The following is a 23,048-nucleotide window of genomic DNA, read 5'->3' as shown; positions in this document are numbered from 1 at the left end:
AGATGACGTCATTGTTAATATCAAGAATCAACATTTTTACTAGTGGAAATGTAATTGACCGTTCGCAAAAGCCACGCCCCTCAGCTATTGTTACTACGCCCGTCAAACAATTGAGAACCAGACACATGGCTGGGTTGAGCTCCATACATTAAGTGATTGGTTTTGGAGTAATGCAGCAGACATATCCTCCAGTGCACGACAGAAAGTATAGACAGAATAGCGCACGGGAGCACATGCACTAAACAGTTTTGTAAAATTATATATCAATCATTTTTATTTGATCATATATCATTTTACAAAACTGTTTTGCGCATGTGCTCCCGTGCGCTATTTCAGTCACAACACTGCAATCAGAGGACGCGCTGAAACCATCAACTCTCGATGCGGTTCTCTTCATTCATAACTCGTAGCAGACTGAGAAGGATATATTTGTGTATAGTTGTGCAACTGCGCGAACTTTGTTTTGAAGTTTAATGTTTGAGTTCCAGAGGAATTTGTGACTGTGTACCTGTTCAACCACATCAAAGTTTCGTAATTAGTAAGTCCGTGCTTTTTCTCTTTTTTTTCTCTTGTTTGCTGACTGATGAGGGGTCGCAGTGCCGTAGTGAAACGGTGTTTGTACATGTAGCCTATTTTTTTATTATAGTTGCAAGCAATCATAAAATACAGCAAGTTTTAAGCCCGTGCAGACCTCACTGCCATAGGCGCATCGTTGCACTATCTTGCTGAAATCGGAATGTTTGACGGAGGTCCTTCTCCTTAGTTACAGTTGCTGAGCTAGGATTGGACGAGAACCGTTAGAGGGCGAGGTTTTGCGAACGGTCAATTCCTGATATCAAACATTTCCGTTGTTACTAGTAGAAATCGAATTCCTGATATCAATAATTAGCATTGTAACTAGTTAAAATTGTTGATATCAGAAGTTCATATCCTGCGCGTGAATAAATGTAAAATCGGCTTGCCATAGCTACTCCTCGCGCCTTCATTATATTTAAATACATTTTGAAATGCAGACTAACCAAATGCTTGTTTAAAAATATTTTTCGCCAACGTCAAGTACAAAGAATGAATCAAAATATAAATAAGTTTTATATAATGCATCATGTTTGGCGCTCAACAACATCAGTCCATCATGTTGTGCACGGGTTATTTTACTCCTCCCATCATCATCATTATCTTCCTCCGACGACACACGAACCCAAACGCTCTTTGAAAACATGTCGTGTGGCATTGAATGCTGACATATTAAGCTAATATCGAAATATGCGTTATATTCTGTCTAAATCGTTGTTAAACGGGAGAAAACAAGACCTGAGATGTCAAATGAAACAACTGTCTGACTTCCTGAAGTGACTGTGACTCCTGCCGCTCGCGCTCAGGTGAGTTTCTCAAGTTTCATAAATAATAAAAGTCAGAGAAACTAATTTAATATTATTTTATGGCATAAAATGTCATTTCTTTTTTTCATATGTACAAATCATCAGAATGTAGCCCGTTCCTCAAATATAGTATACTAAAAATATTGATCATACTTTTTAAAAATATCCATTATTTTGTCATACCAAAAATATTCCCTTGAAAAAGTGAAGTAGGGATTACGATTAATTTTTCTGTGATTTTATTACAGTTCATTACACCAAAATGTTAGTGTCAAAATATGTTTTTAATGTCACCTTCTCCCTTTACACATCACCTCAAATTATACAATATGCAATATTGTTTATTTTAAAGAATTAAATAAGCAGTTTCATGACTATCTTTGTATTTTTGTTGTTCAACTGGTCGAGGTTGATATGGGATTTAGAAAGAAATGCAATACTTTTTAGAGAGAGTAATTAGTATAGTAATCTAATTACACTGTTAAAGATGTAATTAGCTAGTAATAAATTATTATTTTTAAGTAACTTACCTAACACTATATATATATATTTTTTTTTTTAAATTATCTTGGTTTATTTGCCAGGTGTCAGGAAACATTTGAATCAGATTATCAGTGATAAAGCTCAAAAACTCGTCTTTTCTTTATCAATCAAACTGACTCTTCCTGCCGAATGTCTTCTTAATTTTGCCTAATTTTCAAAACTGATGAACCATCACCGCTTCACTACATTTGTTACGCTTTAGTAAGACAGAATCACGATCTGTGTTGTATAAAGGTTGATGTTTTGTGTAACTGCTTGCATGGCAAAATCTCTCCGTCTTGTGGTCTGCAGTTTTGCATGAGCTGCAGAATCTTGGCACACAGAGATAAAGAGTCATAATGTAGTGTGTCCTATTTAGGGACGCTGCATGGGTGGATGTTACACTAAGGCCTATTTTTTCCCAGTAGAAAACAGTTCTGACCTCTTTCTTACGCCGCCATACCTGGTCAGTCACTGACAGCTTTCAGAAGTCATCTTGGTTTCTGCCAGTCTGTGAAGATTCACTGTTCATGCATGTTCAAACATGACATATACCTGTGCATTAAAATAACTGCAGCCCCTTATTGTATGAGTAGCACTTGTTATGTTAGTGCACTATGTTATGTCAACTGTACTCTTCTCCACATGCTCTATTGTACAAACATTTCATATGTAGACTGTTGCAATGGAGTCGGTATTTAAATTACAATGGACTCAATGCACAGCTGCACTACTTCCTGAACTTTAACCAGCTCCTTTGGTTCCTGTCTGCCATTATTGGACAAACTGATTAATCCAGGTGTGCCTGACCAACAACAATAATCAGGCACACCTGGATTAATCAGTTTGTCCAATAATGGCAGACAGGAACCAAATGAGCTGGCTAAAGTTCAGGAAGTAGTGCAGCTGTGCATAGAGTCCATTAGGTTTATAGTTCTTGTTTGCCAATGCTTACAACAACAGTTTAACTTTTAGGCAAAACCTTTTAGGCTTTTCTTCATAAAAAAACTATCATATGACTAGAGAATTTTTTGAATACACTATAATCTTCTGTTATGATTCTTTAATTGGGTTTTTGTGTGGTTGCGCTCACTGATCTGATGTTGCAATTGACCCTTCACAGGGAGCTTGATTGACAGGTGATCTGACCAATCATACTTCGCCATCCGCCATTTTGTCCGACAGAGCTGTCAGGAGAGTTAGTAGATTAACATGGGAGGATGTGAACTTGAGAAGCGGAGTGTACTGACGCCTTTCCGCGGTTAAAACAACATTCCTTCTGATGTTCATTCATGTTTATTTGATGCTATAAATGAACTAGAAGGAAGAGATGATCGGTTCACGAGCGGCTTTAACTGAGCGATCTGTCACGACACATTAAAGAGCCACAAAACGCTATTTATTGTTTAAATTTCTTTTAAAAAATGACCAAATTTGAAAGGTGAGACTTTGTTTAATATTTTTAATATAAAAAGTAACCGAAAAGTAACCTGGTCTGTGAGTGTCAGTGTGTTGTCAATCTCCTCTCTGCTCCACAATGTGTTTATCACTGTGAGAACATGGTGTGTGTGTGAGAGCGACGTAGCTTGTCGGGCATAGCGACAGTAACTAAGGGGGGCGGGTCTTTGCGAACGGTCAATTGAAAGTCAAGCATGTTTTGTTATATTTCACAGAAAAAACAACAGCATATGAATGTGAAGTGACATAAAGCAGAATATTTTTTTTATTATTTTTTAAAATTAATATTCATTCATTCAATTTAAAAACTATGAACCCCCAAAGGTTGGCATGGTGATCATTTCTTTTCTTTTTTTTGCACTTTGTGTAAAAACACAGTACCTGGAAGGAAGACCTTTGGGAAAAACTAGGGCTGTGTGTGAAACCGCACCCGATACCCTCATTCACTATTCCCTACATTAGTCCACTAATATAGTCCAGTTGAAAGTTGAAGGAGTGAATAAGCGAGGAAGGAATAAATTAATTTTGCATGATATTCAAAACATTTTGAGTTTCACCTGTAAAACCAAGTTCCTGACTCCCTGTGGTCTCTATAAATCCCATGGCACTTCTCATAAATATAGTCGTGCAAAACTATTGCATTCCCCTGAGAAACTTAGCATTAGTTCGCACGACATTTGCATTCTCTCTCAATATTATTTCCATCACGAAAGAGTGAACTCAAAAGCATTGATATACAAATTTTCCTCCCATCTCATATTTTTTCCATCCCCATGTTCCGTTAGCGGCTCTGCACAAAACCACAGAAGAAATGAATGTGCTGTTTCTCATCATTTATACAGATACCTGACCCACATGGCCCATCAGTACTCGTCTCTAAACTGTCCAGAGGAGAATGACGAAACCACGAGTGAAGATTTTGAGTCAGACCTTCATCCAGACGTCATCAACAACCGTCCCACAACCATGCAGATTATTCACCCGCACAACGCCGAGAGTTACCCTGAGTCTGCAGCGTACGCCCATCAGACGGCCTTCCCCGGCTGGGACCATCACAAGCGCTGGTTGTCCTCAGGTTCTCCTCACAGTCTTCCCTCCTGCCTTCCCTCTGCGATCTATCACACACTCTCAGAGAGCGGCTCGTTTTCTCCCAGCAGGCCTCACTCTCTACCGGGCAGCTGTAGCCCGAGTCTAGAGCATCCCGGATCTTTGCATTCGTTTCCTCCGTCTGTGAACACACACCACTATCCCTCGCCCTCGTACCCCGGCGCTTACATGCAGAGTTGTGGTCAGCACCGCCCTCCTCCACGTCACATGACCCCCGTTCATCATCACTGCGGCTCCAGACCGGCGCATCAGCCTCCCTTCAGACCCTCAGGTGCGTTACAGGAGAAACTTATCATAATCTTCACAAATTTGGGTTTGCTTTTATTCAGTGTGGATGCATTATGACAGTAAAGACATTTATAATGTAACAAAAGATGGTAACACTTTATTTTAGTGTCCTTGTTACATGTACTTACCATAGTAATGATGCATAATTACATGCTACTAACCCTCAACCAAATCCTAACCTAACCCTATAGTATACTACTCAGAACTTAAATATATAATTACACTGTTACACAATGACACCTTAAAAAAAGTGTAACCCTAAAGTTTTCAATTTCAAAATTCTGTACTTTTGAACTTTCTATGCATCAAACAATCTTAAAAATAAATTTTTCTTGAGCATCAGATCATCATATTAGAGTGATTTCTGAAGGATCATGTGACACTGAAGACTGGAGTAATGATGCATATTCAGCTTTGATCACAGGAATAAATTACATTATATATTCACATAGAATATCTTAAATTCTAATAATATTTCAATTTTTTATCAATTAAAAACAGCATTGGTGAGCAAAAACTTCTTTTGAAAAATTTTACCGACCCCAAACTTATGAAAAGTAGTGTGTATGTGTCATATAAATGATATATTCATGATGTTGGTCTGGTTCTTGGCTTAATTAAAGCTGAAATGCATTTTGAAAGGTTAAACCAGGCAAACATGTGATAAAATCACCTTAAAAAGCATGAGCCGTGTCTAATCAGTGAGTCAGAGATATGGTTGATGAATAAACTTCTCTTTCTATATATTCTCCTATATATTCACATAGAAAACATCTGTTTTAAATTGTAATAATATTTCACAGTTTTTACTGTATTTTTGATCAAATAAATGCAGCCTTTGTGAAACATAAAATATTACAGACCCCAAACTTTTGTATGGAAGTATACCTCGACTTTAAGGTTTAAATGCCGCACTTTGTTCATCAAAGATGCCTTTTTGTTGTTTTTATAGGGTTCTTGAGTTAGTAGTATATGGTTCTTTGGAGGTTAAAATATTCTTCATCTGGCCTAATTGAAAATATTAGTTCTCCAGATGCATATTTTGATTTCTTGATAGTTTTCAACAAAAAAAAACTATGGATTACTAATTAAAGCAAGTTGTAAAATGTGTTTTAAAGGGATAGTTCACTTTGAAATAAAATGTTGGTATGTTTTAGCTTACCTGAAGTGCATCCAAGATGTCGGTGTCTTTGTCTCTGCAGTAGTTTCAATTTTTATATTTTTAGGTCAAACCGTTCTTGTCTGTCAGTCATATAATGCAGGTGTATAGGCACTGTCTCCAAAAGCATGCAGAGAAAAGTCCAAATTAAACAATTCCCCATCGTAAGTGCACATTGATGGCCTAAGACACGAAACAAGCGGTTTGTGTGATAAAACCAACAGTATTTATATCGTTTTTATCTCTTTTACACAACCACGTCCATCTGATCTGTTTACACTGGATTTCTTCCCTGGAAACTAATCTAACCGCCTTCGATTGGAGCAGAAACGCGTGTGATTGGCTGTACGGCTCAACGTATGCCTTTGATTGACCTGAACAATGAAGCGAGTAGTGTGTCAAGATAGAAGGCTTACAAATTGGGAATAAGTGAAAACTCAACACTCCCGGATGAGTTCGCGCGAGCTTAGGCCATCAATGTGCACTTACGATGGGGAATTTTTTAATTTGGACTTTTCTCTGCATGCTTTTGGAGACAGTGTCTATATACCTGCATTATATGACTGACAGACAAGAACGGTTTGACCTAAAAATATCAACTTTGAAACTACTGCGGAGACAAAGACACCGACATCTTGGATGCACTTCAGGGAAGATATAACATACCAACATTTAATTTCAAAGTGAACTATCCCTTTGATTGAGAGAAATATGTTCCACCCATCAATGTTGTTCCAAAACTATACAACTTTCTTTCTTCTTTGAAACAAAAGTGACCTTAACCCGAAAGTACAAGCTGTTCAAAGTACACAAAAAAGGGACAAAATGCTGAGTATGAGAACTTGCCATGCTATATTTGTTCATGTGACACTATAAAACCTGACACGAGGCATCTAAATGCAATAATTTTGACTTAAACACAAGCGTTTATGTAGAAAAACAGGGTCAGAAAACCGTGAGGGTGAGTAAATGACAAACTGTACATGTTCATTCAACCATGAACTCTCTCTATATGAGGTTTTTCTATGTGTGTACATTTTTGTTTGGTTTATTTTACAGGTCTGACGCAGTACAGACAAGTGGATACAAGAAGTGGATATTCTGAAAAGTGAGTCCTTTTACCTGTCCATATTACAACAACTGAACACGTATGGTCCAGTCATAAGAAAAGACATTGCTTTCAAATCAGAATTAATTCACAATTAATTTGCAATTGCGAGTTTATCTCGAAAAAAGTCCGAATGGCAAGTTATTGGAATTGCAAGAATTCAGAGTTCATATTAGGGTTGTCAAAAGTGTACTTCAATATTGAAATTTAAAAAATGTGACGATACAGCATTTCTGCAATATCAGTATGACCGATTATGGGTATATTTGTCACTCGCTGATAAACGCTGCTTTCAAAAGCATCCGTGTGTACGGGCCGGTATATGCTGTGAGCCAATCACACCCACAGAAAAAAGCACACTGTCTTGAGACACGTTTTCTTTTTAGTTTAAACTTTATCGCCGTGTGTTAGAGCGCTGTTGTGCGAGAGATGCTGCAAAAGATGCGAGACCCGAGCGCAGTGGCCAATCACAGGCGTATCTGTTGAGTGTGTGACGCAGTGGCCAATCACAGGCGTATCTGTTGAGTGTGTGAACGCAGTGGCCAATCACAGGCGTATCTGTTGAGTGTGTGAACGCAGTGGCCAATCACAGGCGTATCTGTTGAGTGTGTGAACGCAGTGGCCAATCACAGGCGTATCTGTTGAGTGTGTGAACGCAGTGGCCAATCACAGGCGTATCTGTTGAGTGTGTGAACGCAGTGGCCAATCACAGGCGTATCTGTTGAGTGTGTGACGCAGTGGCCAATCACAGGCGTATCTGTTGAGTGTGTGAACACAGTAGCCAATCACAGGCGTATCTGTTGAGTGTGTGAACGCAGTGGCCAATCACAGGCGTATCTGTTGAGTGTGTGACGCAGTGGCCAATCACAGGCGTATCTGTTGAGTGTGTGAACGCAGTGGCCAATCACAGGCGTATCTGTTGAGTGTGTGAACGCAGTGGCCAATCACAGGCGTATCTGTTGAGTGTGTGAACGCAGTGGCCAATCACAGGCGTATCTGTTGAGTGTGTGAACATAGTAGCCAATCACAGGCGTATCTGTTGAGTGTGTGAACGCAGTGGCCAATCACAGGCGTATCTGTTGAGTGTGTGAACGCAGTGGCCAATCACAGGCGTATCTGTTGAGTGTGTGAACGCAGTGGCCAATCACAGGCGTATCTGTTGAGTGTGTGAACGCAGTGGCCAATCACAGGCGTATCTGTTGAGTGTGTGAACGCAGTAGCCAATCACAGGCGTATCTGTTGAGTGTGTGAACGCAGTGGCCAATCACAGGCGTATCTGTTGAGTGTGTGAACGCAGTGGCCAATCACAGGCGTATCTGTTGAGTGTGTGAACGCAGTGGCCAATCACAGGCGTATCTGTTGAGTGTGTGAACACAGTAGCCAATCACAGGCGTATCTGTTGAGTGTGTGAACACAGTAGCCAATCACAGGCGTATCTGTTGAGTGTGTGAACGCAGTGGCCAATCACAGGCGTATCTGTTGAGTGTGTGAACGCAGTGGCCAATCACAGGCGTATCTGTTGAGTGTGTGAACGCAGTGGCCAATCACAGGCGTATCTGTTGAGTGTGTGAACACAGTAGCCAATCACAGGCGTATCTGTTGAGTGTGTGAACGCAGTGGCCAATCACAGGCGTATCTGTTGAGTGTGTGAACGCAGTGGCCAATCACAGGCATATCTGTTGAGTGTGTGAACGCAGTGGCCAATCACAGGCGTATCTGTTGAGTGTGTGAACGCAGTGGCCAATCACAGGCGTATCTGTTGAGTGTGTGAACGCAGTGGCCAATCACAGGCGTATCTGTTGAGTGTGTGAACGCAGTGGCCAATCACAGGCGTATCTGTTGAGTGTGTGAACGCAGTGGCCAATCACAGGCGTATCTGTTGAGTGTGTGAACGCAGTAGCCAATCACAGGCGTATCTGTTGAGTGTGTGACGCAGTGGCCAATCACAGGCGTATCTGTTGAGTGTGTGAACGCAGTGGCCAATCACAGGCGTATCTGTTGAGTGTGTGAACGCAGTGGCCAATCACAGGCGTATCTGTTGAGTGTGTGAACGCAGTGGCCAATCACAGGCGTATCTGTTGAGTGTGTGAACGCAGTGGCCAATCACAGGCGTATCTGTTGAGTGTGTGAACGCAGTGGCCAATCACAGGCGTATCTGTTGAGTGTGTGAACGCAGTGGCCAATCACAGGCGTATCTGTTGAGTGTGTGAACGCAGTGGCCAATCACAGGCGTATCTGTTGAGTGTGTGAACGCAGTGGCCAATCACAGGCGTATCTGTTGAGTGTGTGACGCAGTGGCCAATCACAGGCGTATCTGTTGAGTGTGTGAACGCAGTGGCCAATCACAGGCGTATCTGTTGAGTGTGTGAACGCAGTGGCCAATCAGAGGTGTATCTGTTGAGTGTGTGAACGCAGTGGCCAATCACAGGCGTATCTGTTGAGTGTGTGAACGCAGTGGCCAATCACAGGCGTATCTGTTGAGTGTGTGAACGCAGTGGCCAATCACAGGCGTATCTGTTGAGTGTGTGAACGCAGTGGCCAATCACAGGCGTATCTGTTGAGTGTGTGAACGCAGTGGCCAATCACAGGCGTATCTGTTGAGTGTGTGAACGCAGTGGCCAATCACAGGCGTATCTGTTGAGTGTGTGAACGCAGTGGCCAATCACAGGCGTATCTGTTGAGTGTGTGAACGCAGTGGCCAATCACAGGCGTATCTGTTGAGTGTGTGAACGCAGTGGCCAATCACAGGCATATCTGTTGAGTGTGTGAACGCAGTGGCCAATCACAGGCGTATCTGTTGAGTGTGTGAACGCAGTGGCCAATCACAGGCGTATCTGTTGAGTGTGTGAACGCAGTGGCCAATCACAGGCGTATCTGTTGAGTGTGTGAACGCAGTGGCCAATCACAGGCGTATCTGTTGAGTGTGTGAACGCAGTGGCCAATCACAGGCGTATCTGTTGAGTGTGTGAACGCAGTGGCCAATCACAGGCGTATCTGTTGAGTGTGTGAACGCAGTGGCCAATCACAGGCGTATCTGTTGAGTGTGTGAACGCAGTAGCCAATCACAGGCGTATCTGTTGAGTGTGTGACGCAGTGGCCAATCACAGGCGTATCTGTTGAGTGTGTGAACGCAGTGGCCAATCACAGGCGTATCTGTTGAGTGTGTGACGCAGTGGCCAATCACAGGCGTATCTGTTGAGTGTGTGAACGCAGTGGCCAATCACAGGCGTATCTGTTGAGTGTGTGAACGCAGTGGCCAATCACAGGCGTATCTGTTGAGTGTGTGAACGCAGTGGCCAATCACAGGCGTATCTGTTGAGTGTGTGACGCAGTGGCCAATCACAGGCGTATCTGTTGAGTGTGTGAACGCAGTGGCCAATCACAGGCGTATCTGTTGAGTGTGTGACGCAGTGGCCAATCACAGGCGTATCTGTTGAGTGTGTGAACGCAGTGGCCAATCACAGGCGTATCTGTTGAGTGTGTGAACGCAGTGGCCAATAACAAAGCTTGATCTTTTTATAAACATTTGAAGGCTACATGCTTTTGTAGCCTATTATTTACTTATAGGTATTATCATCATCATAAATAAAAAGAAGGAAAAAAACTATTTAATTAATATTTTCCTTTTTTCAAATACTTAAAAAATATATTAAAAAAAGAGTAAAATGGTTCCAACATTTTTTTGCTATGCTGAAATTGGTACTGAGAACCACAATTCGACAAGCAATTCTGACTTTTGTTTATTAGAATTATGAGATATAAATTCACAATTGTTAAATATAGGTTTTTTTTATTAATTTTTTTATTCCATTGTTGAAATAACTAATGAAGAAAGAGTCATTCATTAAAAAAATTTATGTGTGTGTGTGTCTTTGTGTGTGTGTGTCTCTTTGTGTGTGTGTGTGTGTGTGTATGTGTGTGTGTGTGTGTGTCTGTCTGTCTCTCTCTCTCTCTCTCTCTCTCTCTCTCTCTCTCTCTCTCTCTCTCTCTCTCTCTTCAGTGGTCATGTATCTCTGAACCCCAGACAGGCCAGTCAGTGTATCACACACCTGTCACAGGAACAGAGTGAGTACTACTTCCTGTCAACACAACCAGATGACCTAGAATAACTCCAACACAGTAAGGTTCATATGCTAGCACGTGTGCTCCTGTGTTTCGCTCTTTTTCACGTGTGTCGCGTATTGTTCCCCCCACAGGGAAAGTTTTTGTCACATACGAGGCCGACAGTGAAGAGCATCTGAAGGAGATCATTAAGTTTGTGGCTTTGCTCAGGAACAACGGCTTTGACACGCATGTACAGCGATAATCTTTCTCTTTTTCTTTTTTTGTTACTATTTTCTGATGAATCGAGACAGTTGAAGTGGGATTGGATTGACTCTTGAGTCTTTGTGCACACAGATCGATGTTTTTGAGCAACAGCTGAACAGCATTAGTAAGATCGACTGCATGGAGAGATATCTCAATGAGGTAAATATACAGACACAGGAAGTGACATCATCAGTGGCGTCATCTAAACACCTACAATTACAGAGTCTCTCTCTCTCTCTCTCTCTATTTCTAATTGTATTTTCTGTGGTGAAGGAGAAACCATATTTCATTGTTTTATTGCACTGTGAGAGACTAAGACCTTTGGTTTTGGTTTATTGGAGATTTTATATGCTAATGTTAATGACATTTTTACAATGATTGTGTTAATTTTTGGTTTTAAATATTGTAAAGGAAAAAAATAAAATCTTAGGTCAAGCCAAAATGGCCGTTTATATTAGTAGGAAATATGAAAGTGCTGGCAGTAATAAAGATGTTGAATTGTTGTTTAAGGGGCTCATAAACGCAAGAATAAAACATGATTTTATTTTTTATTCTCATATTAAAAAATAATGTTGGATTAAAAATGACACATTGCACTTTGTTGAAGAATTTGAGTAGGCCTAATTCTATGTGATTTCTTGTAAATGTAGTTTTTTTTTTTATGTTGTGTTCTTAGTAAATCTCTCTCTCTCTCTCTCTCTCTCTCTCTCTCTCTCTCTCTCTCTCTCTCTCTCTCTCTCTCTCTCTCTGCAGAAAGATTACCTAATCATCATCATCATCAGCTTGAGGTATTACGAGACAATATCAGGCATTAATATCAATATGGACAGTGACGAGAGAACGTCAAACACTGTGTACATCCACAAACAGGTCAGAAAATAACGTTCACGTACAAAACATATATACGCTCTGCTCCACAACCAGGTGATTCCTGTAGATTGTGAGTTTAACGTGAGCATGCAGTGTTATAATAAAGCACGAATACATTGAGCACACAAACATTGAATGCATTAAAATAATATTTATTATTATTATTATTATTAATACTGATTCCAAGTTTAGTGTGAGCATGCAATGTGATATTTAATAAGCACAAACATACTTTGCACAGACAAATATTCAATGCATTAAAATAATAATAGCAATGATCATTATTATTATTATTGATACTTTTGCTGAATCCAGTGGAGTTAAATGTGAGCATGCAATGTGATATTTTAATAACAAAAATTCATTGCACACACAAATATTGAATGCATTATATAATAAAATGAAAACAATTTTTAAAAAAGTATTAAATGAAATTATTTTATTAGCTGCTCTTAAGGTTTAAATAAAATAATTTCTTGGAAGAAATATTTCACTGAGGTCATTACAATGCATTCTGGGTCAGCATGAGAAAAGTACATATGACGCTGACGCCAGAACAAGCCTGACAACATAACTGTGTGGGTTTGGTGAAGGGAGTGTGTTGCTCTGCTTTGATCTGATAAACACACACACTAATATTATCTCCTGTGTGTTTGCTTCCCTCCATCAGCTGCAGAGTGAGTTCATTCAGAACGGCTGCAGGAACTACAGGTTCATTCCTATTCTGTTCCCAGGGGCCAAAAAGGTTTGTGAAGTTCAACAGTTGCGACTTTCCCCGAAGCATTTCAACAAATCAAAGCATGTTTGTGAGCTTGTTATGTTCTAAACCGGTTAAAGGGATAGTTCACCCAAAACTGTAAACTCTGTCAGTAATTACTCGCCCTCATGTTCAACCACGTCAGACTTTTGTTCATCTTCAGAACACAAATTAAGATATTTTTTATAGGTTTCTATTGAAATTTAAACTTGCCGGCCCAGAAAGTTAGTAAAGACGATGTTTAAAACAGTCCGAGTGACTACAGCGACTCAACCTTAAGTTTATCAAGCGACGAGAATACTTTTTGTGCGCAAAAAACACCCAAAAATAAGGACTTTATTCAACTCTTGATGTTCTTCAACTCTTGAGAAAATATGATCATATAACACCGATCTTATCATCTCTACACTGGTTACCTATAAAGTTCCGTATTAATTATAAGGTATTGTTACTGACTTATAAAGCCCTAAACGGCTTAGCTCCAGTCTATTTAACGGATCTTCTATCGCCCTATAATCCATCGCGCTCTTTAAGATCGCTAAATTCGAGGCTTCTGGTCGTACCTAGGATATCTAAGTCCACCAAAGGAGGGAGAGCATTCTCACATTTAGCTCCAAAACTCTGGAATAGCCTTCCTGATACTGTTCGTTGCTCAGACTCGCTCTCCCAGTTCAAAACTAGATTAAAGACGCATCTCTTTAACCAGGCATTCATATAAATGTTTTAATCTTACAGTTAAATCCGGCCTCTAGTTCATAACCGCCAGAGGAGAACTGGCCCCCGACTGAGCCTGGGTTCTCCCAAGGTTTTTTTTTTCTCTCCATTGGGTCACCTGATGGAGTTTTTCGTTTCCTTGCCACTGTTGGCTTGCTCAGTTGGGGATATTCAATTTAATGAATCAATCAATATTACTATTGATTAGCATTACCAAACATGGACGTTTTTATTATTATTTTATTTTAATACTGTGAAGCTGCTTTGATACAATCTGTATTGTGAAAAGCGCTATACAAATATTCTTGACTTGACTTCTTCTGTGTGTTCCCCTGAGTGAGTTCACGTAGTGCGCTGTTACACTACGTGAACTCACTCAGAGGAACACACAGAAGAACATCAAGAGTCGAATAAAGTCGTTTTTTTTTCGCACAAAAAGTATTCTCGTTGCTTGATAAACTTAAGGTTGAGCCGCTGGAGTCACTCGGACTATTTTAAACATCGTCTTTACTAACTTTCTGGGCCGGCAAGTTTAAATCACAACAGAAGCCTATGGAGGAGTGAGACAGCGCTCAGATTTAATCACTAATATCTTCATTTGTGTCCCGAAGATGAAGGAAAGTCTGACGGGTTGAACAACATGAGGGAGAGAAGTTACTGACAGAGTTTATATTTTTGTGTGAACTAACCCTTTAATCTAGTCCCACATGGGTTCTCTACTCTTCACCGTCTAATAGACTCATGAAGCAAAATATCAATATAATTTCAGCTTCTTTTTGCCAACAAAGCAAGGTTTCTCAGGACTGACGCAGCACCTGTTGTCTTCTCGTCCTCAGAGTCACGTCCCCACCTGGCTGCAGAACACACACATCTACAGCTGGCCGGCAGATCGGGACGATATTCTCCGCAGGTTAATGCGTTTGGAGAAATACAGACCTCCTCCGGTCGGCCCTCTGCCGACGATAGTCTCAGTTCCCCTCGGTTAGAGCTTGTAGCGCTTGCAGTCGCATGCTAACATACATGCTAATGTTTCTGCAGTGGATATTGTACCTGGATGACCTGATGCACTCAACTTTACATTTCCACCATAATAAGTAAACTGGACCTGATTTGAACCAGGATTATAAACATATTTTTGATTTATTATTTGATTTATTATTTGAAAAAGCAGTTTAACAATTTAACTTGATGCCACTCTCATGTGACAATGTAGCATACTACCGTTTGAAATGTTTATCATTACTGTATCCTTTTCTCTTCTTTTTTTGAAGTTTTGTGGTAACACTTTACAATAAGGTCTCATTTTGTTAACATTATTTAATGCACTAGTTAACATGAACTAACTATAAGCAATATATTTTTACAGCATTTAATAATCTTTGTTAAATGGATAGTTCACCCTAATATTAAAATTAATAATTTACTCACCCTGGTGTTGTTCTAATGCGTTATGTTAAGAGTTTGTTTCTATTAAACTGTGACCTGTAAATGTTACTGTAAAAAGAAATGCAGTAGCAGATTATCCTCTGTTTTTATAATAATAATATTTAGATGTTTTGGTACTTCAACATTATTTTGCATTGGATACATAAATATATGCATATTTATGTATAGTGCTACAGTTCTCAATTTTTTTAATTTTTTTTATAGAATTCATATAATATAAAATAATCGTACAAAAACATTTGATTCGCTGTGTCTTTTAAGTTTATCTTTTGAGTCATGTATCATTTTCATTGTACTTTCTGAAAATATTTCTTTAATTAAAGAGTATATTCAAATAATGCAATGACAATACTATTTATCAATAATTTGTTTTATTATAACACCCTCAGTTTTATGTGCTTAACTGGAGTAGCAGTTGGACATTAATATCTGTAACAGATGCAGTGTATCTTTAACAATGACAATATTCATGTTTCAATACAAGAGAAAAAAAATATCACCATTGTTGATCAAAACTAACATTCACATTGAATGAATAAATAATGACAAAACACATAGACTTTAGTGTTGGAAGAAACGCTCACTATTGTATTTACAGCGGATTAGTGTTCTGGATTATTTTTTCCATTTTGACCGTTAGCATTGTGATATATTATTTAATAAACAAATATAATAAACTCACAAAAACGGACATACCAATGAAACAAGATTCATCTGCACTTCTCGCGTCCTTTATAGCAGCTTTTTTGCTTCAAAAACACAGTAAAACCTGTCATAATGTCTTTGCATTTTCAATGCAAACCATCAGCTTGATCATCGGTTTACAGTAATGCACGTTAAATATAAATATGGCAAAAGCAGGTGTAAAAAAAAAAAAAATCAACAAAACAACAACAGAGGAAACACTCACATCTACACTCCATCCTGCTTTGGCCACATGAACACGTGAGTTTAGTAACTACATGATTGTGCCGCTTCACTTTAATCAGCTTCTGCTAGTTGAACATGATGGATTCAGGATCCTGGTTCATCATTTGTGCCATGTGACGCAGAACATCCTTCTTAGTAATGATTCCAAGCAAACGTCTGATGTAAGAGAAAGAGAAGTTTAGTCATCAACCATATCTCTGATTAGACACGGCTCATGCTTTTTAAGGTGATTTTATCACATGTTTGCCTGATTTAACCTTTCAAAATGCATTTCAGCTTTAATTAAGCCAAGAACCCGACCAACATAATGAATATATCATTTATATGACACATACACACTACTTTTCATAAGTTTGGGGTCGGTAAGATTTTTTTCAAAAGAAGTTTTTGCTCACCAATGCTGCTTTTATTTGATCAAAAAAGTTAAATATTATTAGAATTTAAGATATTCTATGTTATTATACAGTAAAATGTCATTTATTCCTGTGATCAAAGCTGAATATGCATCATTTACTCCAGTCTTCAGTGTCACATGATCCTTCAGAAATCACTCTAATATGATGATTTGCTGCTCAAGAAACATTTACTGATAATCAATGTTGAACACAGATTAACATTTTTGTGGAAATGGAAAGATTTGTTTTTTCAGGGTTCTTTAATGAACAGAGAATTCAAAATAAATAATTGTAACATTATAAATATCTCTACTGTCACTTTTGATCAATTTAATGTGTCCTTGCTAAATAAAAGTATTAATTACTGACCTCAAACTTTTGAACAGTAATTTATAATATAGAAAAAAATTATATATAATAAAAAAAACTAACAATCTCAGAAAATTCAAGTAATTCGCCAAATCGGGTAACAAGTTCTTCCTCTGAAACAATGGCTGCATCATGATGTCTATTCCTGAGGCAATGTGCTCTGAAGCTCCGCCCACTGTACAATCTCATTGGCCACACCTCGTGTATTTGAAAGGGGACCTACTATAGGGTATATGTCGAACGTCGCATGACGAAACCGGAAACCTGGTCTCATCGCATCCGCTTGTCATAGAAAGTGTTAACAGCCGTATGAACTGACGCCGATATCTATGGAATTTTAAGGTAATCAGCTAACCTACCTATCTCACTTTGTTATTGGCGTTTTATTCTATTTAAATATCTTAACGTTAGTGTGAAGATTTTTTTTTTTTTTACTTTTAAATATCGATCTTCACATGCGAGGGACATTGGTTATGATCATCTTTGCTCGCTCCTTTTAAGTTATTTTGAGTAAAACAGTAAAAAAATGCATGAAGCACATACAAAAGACCTGAACCGGAAGCGATGCGTTCTGTTTTCCGGTTTCGTAATGCGACGTTCGACATATACCCTATTATCCCCCTTTTCTCAAGATGTACAATAAGTCTCAGGTATCCCCAGAATGTGTCTGTGAAGTTTCAGCTAAAAATACCCAATAGATAATTTATTAAAGCTTGTCAAATTTGTCCCGATTTTGGAGTGAGCAAAAACACAGTTTTTGTGTGTGTTCCTTTAAATGCAAATGAGTTGCTGCTCCCCGCCCCCTTTCTAGAAGAGGGCGGAGCCTTGATACTCACTCCAGCAATTATGGCTTACAGCTTATGAATTCCCCAAATTCAAAAAGTTTTCATAAGCTGTAAGCTATAATTATCAAAATTATAACAAATAAAGGCTTGAAATATCTCACTTTACATGTAATGAGGCTATATAATTTATTAGTTGAATTACTGAAATAAATGAACTTTTCCACCATATTCAAAATTTTCACCTGTATATATATATATATAAGCTGTGACATAGTTAATCAAGTTTTTTTCTTCTTTTTGGCTAGTAGAGGCTCTGAATGGCCAAAGTTAATTTCAAACCCTAGTTCTGAGATAAACTAATCTAAACATAAGCATTTTTTTTATTATGAGTTGCCTGAAAACCGCTGCTCTTACCCGCTGCGTGTGACCAGACACTGGCGGAGACCCAGCTTGCGGAAGATGTCCACCACCGTCTCCATGGGCGTGTGGTCGGTGACGGTGAAGGGACTCAGGTTCAGGATGCGTCTCAGTTTCAGAGGCTGAGGGTTCGTTGCAGGAATCTGTGGAGCGTCTTCGGTGAAATACACCACAGAGTTACTCACCACACCGTCCTGCTTCTGACGCGCCGTTTCTGGGGAAAGGTCAAGCAGACGGCGATAGATTTACCATTATTAACATCATACAGTGAGTATAGCATACTAGGACAGAGTATTCGCCACTTATTTGTATATGATGTACAAGTTTTCATACTCGTGAGAAGCAAAAATGTTGATTTTAAAACTGATTCAATGATTCCTCTTGAACCAGTGTGATATTTTCATATATATATATATATACATAAATATAGACATACTTTAAAAAAAAATTCTAGAAATAGAAAAAAAAGAAAATTACTAAAATGAAAGCAAAATCATAAAATATAAAAATAAAATCTAATTCCATATATAAAAAAAAACTATAATAGTAGCCTATATCAATAATACTAAAATAACACTGATGAACACCTGATGACACAATCATTATATGCACCAATATTGCAAATATTAATGTTGTATATTTTATAAATACCAATTATTTTACTGTATTTTACTTCTTGAATCTACTTGACTACAATGGCTGTTTGAAATTATGGTTCCTCTGTAATATGACACTGAATATTGTAAAAAAGCTAAAAATCAATCATTAAAAATTCAATCAATGTAAACGGATGAAGCCCAGTGTTTTCTAGTCTTAGCTTTAAAGGGGTCATCGGATGCAAAATTCACTTTTATATGGTGTTTGCATATAAATGTGTCTTTGCAGTGTGTGGACAAAACACCATACAATGAAAAAAATACATTCACTCTTTTTTTAATCCTCAAAAAGTCTAAACACTCTCAATAATCAAGCCGTTTGGATTTTCTGAGCAATATGATGTCAAATTGCTCATGCCACGACCACTGGCGGACTGTCCCGTATTAGCATATTTCCTGTATTAGCATATTTCCTGTATTAGCATATTCCCTGTATTAGCATATTCCCTGTATTAGCATATTGCTGTCATTTGTATACTGTCCACCAAGGCATCACTTTACTGTCTTGTGTCGACGCCCAATGGAAGGGGTGGGGGGGGGGGGGGGTGAGCAGTTGCATCATTATCATTTAAAGAGACATGCACTGAAACAGAGCTGTCTTTGAGGAGGTAAAAAGGGTGTTTTTTTAGACAACCATTGACGAATTTGAACCAAAGTATGTTACAAACTTTACATGAAGTCTTTAAAGAATCATACCAACTTGTGGAAAAGACCTGATATGCTGATATGCAAAATACCTGACCCTTTTAAGACCTGATATGAACATTATATTTGATTAGGTAAGGTACAGAAACTGAAAAATCAACCAGTGTGCAGCACATTCAAGCTAAAGCAGAGTTAATCTAAAACAATCGTATATAAAGACACATCAGATTAGGGGATGGAGGAAGCGTAGGCTGGTATTTTGTGGTCGTGTGTGTGTGTGTGTGTGTCTTACTGATGGCCAGGATAAGATCCCGTCTCTGCACGAAGCCGATGAGTCTCTCGGATTCCCTCGAGACGACCACAGGAAAGCCGTTGTAGTCGGTCTCCTTGATGAGCGTCTCCACGTCCTCCACGGTGGTGCTGTCCTGCGTGAGGACCGACAGCGGCGGCTCGTTCCGGCGCGGGCGCATCACGTCGGTGGCCAGCGTGCGGTGCGTGAACTCGTCCTGGTCCAGGTACGGGTAGCCGTTGAGCTGGATGTGAGCTTCATAAATGCCCTCCTTACCGAAAGCGTCGGCCACCCACTTACTGGTGACGGCGGCCGCCATCAGAGGAACGATGTACTCCAGACCACCGGTCAACTCGAACATGATGACCACCAGAGAGACCGTCATACGCGTCACGCCGCCTGCACAAGTCAAGTCAAGTCCCCATCATTTATACAGCGCTTTTAACAATATATGTTTCAAAGCAGCTTTACATTGATGATAGGAAATTAAAGTAACAGAGATTGTTTTGGCTTTAGCTCTAGAATAAAGTTATTGTCCAGATAAAGTTAGTTTTACAACAGCCAAACATTTCACTTCTGCACTCGTGATCTACACTACCAGTCTCTTCTGCTCATTTATTTGATCAAAAATACAGTAAAAAAGGAAATATTTGTATAGTTTAAAATAGCCATTTTCAATGTGAATCAAACATCATGTATATATCACTTATATAACACATACACACTACTTTTCAAAAGTTTGGGTCGGTAAGATTTTTCAAAAGAAGTTTTTGCTCACCAATGCTGCTTTTATTTGATCAAAAAAGTGAATTATTATTAGAATTTAAAATATTCTATGTGAATATATAGTAAAGTGTAATTTATTCCTGTGATCAAAGCTGAATTTTCAGCATCATTACTCCAGTCTTCAGTGTCACATGATCCTTCAGAAATCTGTGTAATATGATGATTTACTGCTCAAGAAACATTTATTATTATTAGCAATGTTGAACACAGCTTCGTATTTTTGTGGAAACTGTGAAACATTTAGTTTTTTAGGATTATTTGATTAATGGAAAGTTCAAAAGAACAGCATTTATTTGAAACAGAAATCTTTTGTAACATAAATATATTTTAAACACTTTGCTGAATAAAAGCATTAACCCAAAATGGTGTAAAGTGTATCAAGGTTTCCACAAAAATATGAAGCAGCTGTTAAACGGTTTTCAACATTGAAATTAATCATAAATATGTCTTGAGCAGCAAATCATCATATTATAGTGATTTCTGAAGGATCATGTGACACTGAAGACTGGAGTAATGATGCTGAAAATTCAGCTTTGATCACAGGAATAAATTACACTTTACTATATATTCACATAGAAAACTGTTATTTTAAATTGCAAAAATTTACTGCATTTTTGATTAAATAAATGCAGCCTTGGTGAGCAGAAGAGACTTCTTACAAAGACATTACAAACACTTTTGACCAATAGTGTAAATCAGCAAAACTTTCACTCATAAACCACATCTTGATATGTAATGTCTCACCTAAACATGCAGCGGCGCCGACCATGGCGTATAAACCCGGCGTCACACAATCAGCACCCGGGCGGCACCAGTTCTTAAATATGATCCAGTCATGATGATGATACGCCATCTGCTCCACTGCAATGCCCACGATACGCCCGGCGATGGCGCCCACCGCCATACTGGGAATGAACAGACCCGAGGGGATCTGAGGGAAACATCCGGTGACGAGAATGACATTAGTGCTGCTCGGTTATGGCCAAAATCAAGACTATTTTGGTAAATATTGTGACCACAATTATTCAACATGACTCATTAACTTTTGGCCCTCTAATGGTTAAAAAACTGCATGCATTTTGCAGAAGAACATTGTTTTGGTTGTGCTTCGGCTCTGCGTGTCGATGAATATGATTCTTTCTCATAACTAAAAGAGGGAGAGATATAGATTATCATACTGCTCATAAAGCATTCACTGCCAGGCTTCAGAGATATAACCAGTTGATCTCAAGCTGACCAGTTGAAGACGTTACTGTAGTTTTACCCATTAATAGACACGATACTTCAATGTGTTTGTCATTAAATCATTTATTGAATCAAGGATTCATTCAAAAACGCTGATTCATCCAGTATTGGAACGTGAAGTATTTTATGAGTGAGTCATTGAATCATTCATTCAAGAGATTCATTCAAAAACGCTGATTCATCCAGTATTGAAACATGTGAAGTACCGGTATTTATGAGTAAGTCATTGAATCATTATTTATTTCAAGAGATTTATTCAAAAACGATGATTGATCCAGTATTGAAACATGTAAGTATTTATGAGTGAGTAATTGAATTATTTATTCAAGAGATTCGTTCAAAAACGCTGATTCATCCAATATCGAAACATATAAAGTGTTAATGAGCGAGTCATTAAATTATTTATTCAAGAGATTCGTTCAAAAACACTGATTCATCCAGTATTGAAACAAGTGAAGTCTTTATAAATGACTCAATGAACCATTTAATAAAGAGATTTGTTCAAAAATGCTGATTCATCCAGTATTGAAACATGTGAAGTATTAATGAGTGAGTCATTAAATTATTTATTCAAGAGATTCGTTCAAAAACACTGATTCATCCAGTATTGAAACAAGTGAAGTCTTTATAAGTGACTCAATGAACCATTTAATAAAGAGATTTGTTCAAAAATGCTGATTCATCCAGTATTGAAACATGTGAAGTACCGGTATTTATGAGTGAGTCATTGAATCATTCATTTCAAGAGATTTGTTCAAAAACGCTGAGTCATCCAGTACTATGAGTGATTGAATCAATCATTCAAACCAATTTCTTTTAAAAATGTATTCTAATTAATTAAACATTTTAATAGACTGCTTAATATTTTGTCAGAACCTCTGGTAATTTACATGTTATTTTATTTAGTTGACCGTTCAGAATCGTAATCTCTCTTTGAAATAAAACAAAAACGTAATTCTCAGTTTTATTTATGTATTATAAAAATGTATTATTGTTTATATATATAGCATATAAAGAACACCATCACCTCTGAGACATGAGAAAGTCATCACCCTCACCTTCATGCCAAATGTGAAGATGGTGATGACTATCTTGAAGATGAGCGCGAGCGTGAGCTGCCAGAGGGCGCTGTAAACGCCGGGCCCGGCGGGTCTGTCCGGGATGTCGTCCACGGGACGGGTCGTGTTGGGATTGTTGATGTAATCGCAGAGTTGTGAAGACTCCAGCGCTCCGCAGTCGTTGAACAGCTCTGAGATCAGCTCGCTCGTGCTCCGCCGCGTGTACGGGTTCGGGAAGGCCAGGATCGCCGTGATCCCCGTCACCACGATGACCTCCAGCACGGGATACTTGCCCAGTAGTGTGGTCTTCCGGCGCCGGCACCAGGCGATGTTCCCGCGGATGAACAGGGTCCCCCA

The 23,048-nt window shown here is 38.8% G+C and overlaps 2 protein-coding genes across 3 annotated transcripts in view; one reads left to right on the top strand and one right to left on the bottom strand.

Moving 5' to 3' along the window:
• Window positions 1-1,159: 1,159 nt before the first annotated feature.
• On the top strand, window positions 1,160-15,468 carry traf3ip2b (TRAF3 interacting protein 2b). 2 transcript variants are annotated; one of them, XM_079597825.1, is made up of 9 exons: window positions 1,160-1,379; window positions 4,202-4,737; window positions 6,973-7,021; window positions 11,022-11,086; window positions 11,218-11,315; window positions 11,420-11,488; window positions 12,083-12,199; window positions 12,870-12,944; window positions 14,507-15,468. In XM_079597825.1, exons 2-9 carry the CDS (start codon window positions 4,215-4,217, stop codon window positions 14,654-14,656), a joined length of 1,146 nt encoding a protein of 381 aa, XP_079453951.1. In that variant the 5' UTR covers window positions 1,160-1,379; window positions 4,202-4,214; the 3' UTR covers window positions 14,657-15,468. The 2 variants fall into 2 exon arrangements, with proteins under 2 accessions (XP_079453951.1, XP_079453952.1); XM_079597826.1 differs by having other exon boundaries at window positions 1,191-1,379; window positions 12,083-12,117; window positions 14,507-15,457.
• Window positions 15,469-15,473: 5 nt separating this feature from the next.
• clcn4 (chloride channel, voltage-sensitive 4) overlaps window positions 15,474-23,048 on the bottom strand; it is a 17,037-nt gene continuing 9,462 nt past the window's right edge. Inside the window, exons 8-12 of the mRNA XM_079597821.1 lie at window positions 22,692-23,048; window positions 21,133-21,319; window positions 19,606-20,001; window positions 18,010-18,226; window positions 15,474-16,202 (exon numbers count right to left, since the gene is read on the bottom strand). The exon at window positions 22,692-23,048 is cut by the window's right edge and continues 189 nt beyond it. Of these exons, the coding sequence (XP_079453947.1) occupies window positions 16,112-16,202; window positions 18,010-18,226; window positions 19,606-20,001; window positions 21,133-21,319; window positions 22,692-23,048 (1,248 nt within the window). The 3' untranslated portion in view covers window positions 15,474-16,111. The remainder of the gene's footprint in view (window positions 16,203-18,009; window positions 18,227-19,605; window positions 20,002-21,132; window positions 21,320-22,691) is intronic.

Source organism: Phoxinus phoxinus (assembly GCF_949152265.1).
Source record: "Phoxinus phoxinus genome assembly, chromosome: 22".
In the NCBI taxonomy this organism is placed as follows: Eukaryota; Metazoa; Chordata; class Actinopteri; order Cypriniformes; family Leuciscidae; genus Phoxinus; species Phoxinus phoxinus.
Note: the sequence above shows the minus strand (reverse complement) of the source record. Positions and strands in the feature narration are given on the sequence as shown.